The sequence below is a fragment of the Ammospiza nelsoni genome, chromosome 28, assembly GCF_027579445.1.
Source record: "Ammospiza nelsoni isolate bAmmNel1 chromosome 28, bAmmNel1.pri, whole genome shotgun sequence".
NCBI classification, from domain to species: Eukaryota; Metazoa; Chordata; class Aves; order Passeriformes; family Passerellidae; genus Ammospiza; species Ammospiza nelsoni.
In genome coordinates this window covers 540,972-546,634 of record NC_080660.1, presented here as the reverse complement: position 1 = coordinate 546,634, position 5,663 = coordinate 540,972, and the positions used below count along the sequence as shown (strand labels likewise).

The window sequence follows — 5,663 nt, the reverse complement described above, 5'->3', positions numbered from 1 at the left end:
GAGGCTGAGTCCAAGATCGTTTCTTTTATTTCTTCAAGGAAGAAGATCAGGAGGAAGAACAGAGCAAAGAGGGGAATTCCTCCATCACACTCCCGGTGCGAGGGGGAATTTCAGATTCTTTCTCCCGGGGAACAATCCCGGGGGCACAAAATCGCTCGGTGACGTCCCGTGAGGAACGGTGCTTTCTTGAGGTGAAAAACAGCAGGAACGGGGCAGAACGCGAGGAAAACGAGGATTTACTCTTCTTCCGGAGATTCCGTGGGGATCCCAGCCCGGAGCCCCTCAGCGAGCCCGGAATTTTGGGCAGCCCGAGACGGAGCAGCGCTGGCCGCACACGGGGCAGGTCTGGGTGACGCAGGTGGTGGGACAGGAGTCGGCACACCTGGTGACAACCTGGACACCCCCACGGGACTGAGAGGTGGCATGGCTGGGGACACAGCACGGGGCTGGGCACGTGGTGGGCACTCCCTGGCAGCAGGGGTCTTGGCATGAGGTCACTCCCTGGCAGCTGGTGGCGCAGGTGGTCACTCCCTGGCCACACTGGTTTTGGCATGAGGTCACTCCCTGGCAGCAGGGGTCCTGGCAGGTTGTGGTGCAGGTGGTCACTCCTTGGCAGCAAGAACTTTGGCAAGTGGTCACTCCCTGGCCACAGGAATTTTGGCAGGAGGTCACTCCCTGGCAGCAAGGGTCTTGGCAGGTGGTCACCCCTTGGCAGCAAGGGTCCTGACAGGTGGTCACTCCTTGGCAGCAGGAACCTTGGCAGGTGGTCACTCCTTGGCAGCAGGAGCTTTGGCACCTGGTCACTCCCTGGCAGCAGGAATCTTGGCAAGTGGTGGCGCAGGTGGTCACTCTCTGGCCGCAGGGGTTTTGGCAGGTGGTCACTCCTTGGCAGCAAGGGTCCTGGCAGGTTGTGGTGCAGGTGGTCACTCCTTGGCAGCAGGGGTCCTGGCAGGTCGTGGTGCAGGTGGTCACTCCTTGGCAGCAGGGGTTTTGGCAGGTGGTCACTCCCTGGCAGCAGGGGTCCTGGCAGGTCGTGGCACAGGTGGTCACTCCCTGGCAGCAGGGGTCCTGGCAGGTGGTGGTGCAGGTGGTCACTCCCTGGCAGCAAGAACTTTGGCACGAGGTCACTCCCTGGCAGCAAGAACTTTGGCACGAGGTCACTCCCTGGCAGCAGGGGTCCACACACCTGGTGGCACATCTGGTGACACAGCAGGGATCTTGGCACCTGGCCACCCCCTGGCAGCAGGGATCAACACATCTGGTGGCACATCTGGTGACACAGCAGGGATCCTGGCACGTGGTGATGCGCTTGGTGACCTCCTGGCAGCATGGGTCAACACATCTGGTGGTGCACTTGGTGACCTCCTGACAACAGGGATCAACACACCTGGTGACACACTTGGTGACCTCTTGGCAGCAGGGATCCACACACCTGGTTCTGCACTTGGTGACCTCCTGACAACACGTTTCCACACACCTGGGGTCACACCTGGTCACACAGCACGGATCTTGGCACGGGGTGGAGCTCTTGGACACCTTCTTGTAGCACGGATCCACACATCTGGAGCTGGACTTGCTCCCCTTCTTGGAGCAGGGGTCTCCACATCTGGCGCTGGACTTGGAGCCTTTCTTGCACCACGGGATCACCCACGGGCTGCTCCACTTGGTCACCTTCTTGCAGCAGGGCTCGTAACACGGCGTCAGGCCCCTGGGGGCCTTCTTGCCACACGGGTCCACACACGTGGTGACACACGGGTCCACATACGTGGTGACACATCTGGTGACCTCCTGGCAGCAGGGATCCACACACCTGGTGACACACTTGGAGACCTCCTGGCAGCACGGGTCCACACACGTGGTACGTGTGGTCACTTCCTTGCAACACGGATCCTGGCATGTGGTGACACACTTGGTGACCTCCTTGCAGCAGGGATCCACACACGTGGTGGCGCATGTGGTCACCTCCTTGCAGCAGGGATCCTGGCATGTGGTGACACATTTGGTGACCTCCTTGCAACACGGATCCTGGCATGTGGTTGTGTACTTGGCGACCTCCTTACATGTTGTGGTGCACGTGGTCACCTCCTTGGAGCAGGGATCTTGGCACGTGGTGACGCATTTGGTGACCTCCTTACAACAGGGATCCTGACATGTGGTGACGCACTTGGTGACCTCCTGGCAGCAGGGATCCACACACGTGGTGGTGCACCTGGTCACTTCTTTGCAACACGGATCTTGGCACGTGGTGACACACTTGGTGACCTCCTTACAGCAGGGATCTTGGCATGTTGTGGTGCATGAGGTGACCTCCTTACAACACGGATCCTGGCATGTTGTGGTGCATGTCGTGACCTCCTTACAACACGGATCCTGACACATGGTGACACACTTGGTGACCTCCTTATAACACGGATCCTGACACGTCGTTGTGCACGTGGTGACCTCCTTATAACATGGATTCTGACACGTGGTGACACACTTGGTGACCTCCTGGCAGCAGGGATCCTGGCATGTGGTGACACACTTGGTCACTTCTTGACAACATGGATCTTGACACGTGGTGGTGCACTTGGTGACCTCCTGGCAGCACGGATCCTGACACGTCGTTGTGCATGTGGTGACCTCCTTATAACACGGATCCTGACATGTGGTGGTGCACTTGGTGACCTCCTGGCAGCACGGATCCTGACACGTTGTGACACACTTGGTGACCTCCTGGCAGCACAGATCCTGGCACGTGCCCGCGGAGCACTTGGCCACCTCCTGACAGCAGTCCCGGCTCCTGCTGCAGCTCTCGGTCACCCGGCAGCAGCAGCAGGGGTTCCTGCAGAACCTCGTGGAGCACCCAACCACATCCTGGTCACACGGGGGACCACTCAAGGTGGCCACGAGGCTGCAGGGCTTGGTGGCCTGGGCCAGGCTGCCCAGGCTGCCCAGGCTGACGTAGGTGGTGGTGCCGGGGTAGCAGCAGGGGCTGCGGCGGCGAGGGAGGCACGGGAAGGTGCCGGTGGTGTCGCAGGGATCCAGGCTGGAGCTCACCGGGAAGCTCCTCACCAGCACGGCCGGAGGGGGGATGCAGATCTGGCTCAGCGGGCAGCCGGTGGCACGACGCATCTTTGGGGGGAAAGGGGGAGGCTGGAAGCAGGAAGGGATAAAATTTAATTTAAAAAAGGTGTGAAAACATTCCAGGCTGTTCTATACACTGAATTAATTAATCCTTTTTGCACCGAATCCTGAATTGGGAAAACAGCCGTGAGGCGAGGAAGTGACTCCACGTGAAAGCGTTTTAGACAAATTTGTTGCTGTTTTCAAGGAGCTTCCTCTCAAAACAGGAAGCAAAAATTGTTTGGGCTCCTTTAGGTCTGAAGCCTCCACCTGCCCACACCTCCCCTTGGTTCGGGATGAATCTTTAACATTTCTACGGTGATTTCACCCAAAAAGGCTTCAGAACACCCTGCCCTCATCCAGAGGACGCCAGTGGCGGCTCCATGCTGGGAAACCTCCCCAAGGAAAGGCTCGGCCGTGGTTTCTTTTCCCACAAAATCTGCCTGGCCCTTCCCACCTGGATTTTTCCTCCCAGGCACGGCGGCCTTCCCTGGCAGCCTGAGAGGCTCCACTCCTTATCACCCCTCCCACTCCTCCCCTTTGAAGTCCCAGCCTGGCCTTTTGATCTCTCCCAACGCCAACAATTCCCTGGGTGAAACACAGCAGCAAAGTCGGTGAGGACACAGAGAGAATTTCATCCTCCTCAGTGGAAAAAGAGCAAAACTGGCAGCAAATAAACCCCGGAGAAGACGGAATTAAAATCTGGGGGAATCCCAACCCCAATATCCCCAAGCAGAAACACTTTTAAGTCTTTTAATTTGTTTCTGCATGGCTCCGAAATGAAAAAAAAACAAACCCCAACCACGAGGTGACTTCCAAGGAAACCGAGCTGGACTTACCCAATTCTCCACCAGCAAGCACCAAATGAAACCAAAAATGGCTTGGGGAGCAGGACAATAGGAATCCTTTTATAGGATTTTGGTGTCCGTGGCTCCGGAAGTGAGACACCTCAGGGGTATGGAAATCAAATATTTAATAATCCAGACCTGCTCTGCTCCAATCCTTCAATTACTTGGCTCGACGTTATAATTTTTAATGTCGCCGGGGTGGGATGTGAGGCTCTCATGACTGCCAGGAATTCCCCGTCCACGCATTTCCTACGGACTGGGAAATGCAGATGAGACAGCCTGGAAACAATCCCCCTCAGGATTAAACTCCGGAAAAAAATCTGTTTTGGAGCATTTGGGGAATGGAGGTGGGATGGGACTCTGGATGGGTCTTGGTTCTCTTACAATATTCCTTCTGCTGGGAATTTTATTCCTGATAATCTGCTCGGTTTTCCCTCAATCCCTCAGCTGGAAGAGCCTCTCCATGAATATTTTGGATGGCTCAAAGAGGCCCCAGGATCATCCCCAAATCCTTCAGCGTCTCCCACTCCACCTTTTCCTCAAGGTCCCTGGAACATCTGGGTGCCCTTGGTTGGTCTTGAGCTGTGGGACCCTAATCGGACACAGCTCCAGATGTGGTGCAGGAATTCCCTGGACACCTCCAGGGGTGGTCACTCCAACCCTCCCTGAGCCCCTTCCAAGGTCTTTTCCCTTTTCCAGGAGGAATTTCCCCAAATTTTCCACCCTGAGCCTCCCCTGGCACAGCTCGAGGCCGTTCCCTCTTGTCCTGGCCCCGTTCCTTGGGATCAGATCCCAAATTCCCCTTGGAAGAGCCCAAAATTCCCCCTGGATCCCTGAGGATTTTCCAGACCCTTCTCCAGCTCCATCCCCATCCCTGGACAGGCTCCAGCTCCTCCCTGTCCCTCTTTCCATGATTTTCCAGCCCTGGACACAGCCCTGGACATTCCCCATCCCAGGGGACAATCCCTGCCCTGGTCATTTTTGCCACAATTCTTTGATTTTTCCTTTTTAGTACAAATTTGATTTCTTTGATTTGCTTGGATTTTGGCCTGTCGGCCTCCAGGGCAATCTTCACATTTCCAGGATCTCCAGGACCTTCCAGGACCTCTCCCGCGTGTCCCAGCTCCATCAGGCGACACCCAGGGTGATGAGGGATGAGCTCTGTGATCTCAGTGGCCTTTGGGCCGATTTTTGTGCCCGTTTCTGGTGCCAGGAGGTCGCACCCAGCCCGAGAAGGTGACAAACTTCACGCAACCATCACAGCTTGGAGCCGCCGCTTTCTCCCCGCGGAAAAGCCGTCCCAGCCTGGAAAAGAAGGAAGAGAGACCCAACCAGTTCCCCTGAGACATCAAAGGCTCTGGGATTCTCCTCTGCTCACTGCCACCCAGCCCGAAGCCACCCGGTGACACAGCCAGGGACAGGAGTGACTCGCACCAGAGGCGAGGTTGTTTTCCACCAGGACACCAAGAGGGGTTTTGCCTCTTCTCCCTCCAAATTTTGCTGTCCAGTGTGGTGGTTTTTTGTTATTTCCTGGAAATAAATAAATTTGGGATTCATGACCCCTTGGGTTGGGAATTTGCTGCTGAGTGCAGGAAAAATTTCCTCCTTTTTTTGTTCTTTTTTTGTTCAAGCTCTCCCTTTGAGATTTCCTTGCTCAAATCTGTTCTCAGCCCAACAATCCCAATGATTTTCCAATGTTTTTTGGGAGGG

At 56.0% G+C, this 5,663-nt stretch overlaps 1 protein-coding gene across 1 annotated transcript; it reads right to left on the bottom strand.

Annotated features, from left to right (window-relative positions):
• Positions 1 to 282: 282 nt before the first annotated feature.
• On the bottom strand, positions 283 to 5,082 carry LOC132084773 (keratin-associated protein 16-1-like). Its single transcript, XM_059490025.1, has 4 exons — positions 4,969 to 5,082; positions 1,742 to 3,114; positions 797 to 1,489; positions 283 to 427 (listed from the first exon to the last, which is right to left on the bottom strand). Exons 1-4 carry the CDS (start codon positions 5,080 to 5,082, stop codon positions 283 to 285), a joined length of 2,325 nt encoding a protein of 774 aa, XP_059346008.1.
• Positions 5,083 to 5,663: the final 581 nt, after the last annotated feature.

Bases quoted from the DNA above. Each gene is read 5' to 3' on its own strand.
- LOC132084773 (XM_059490025.1), bottom strand. From the start codon at position 5,082: ATGGAGCTGGGACACGCGGGAGAGGTCCTGGAAGGTCCTGGAGATCCT. The intron at 3,115-4,968 runs GTACTAAAAAGG...TTCCCCCCAAAG, and splicing joins AAATCAAAGAAATCAAATTT to ATGCGTCGTGCCACCGGCTG. The intron at 1,490-1,741 runs GTGTGTGGACCC...CTGTGTGACCAG, and splicing joins GTGGACCCGTGTGTCACCAC to GTGTGACCCCAGGTGTGTGG.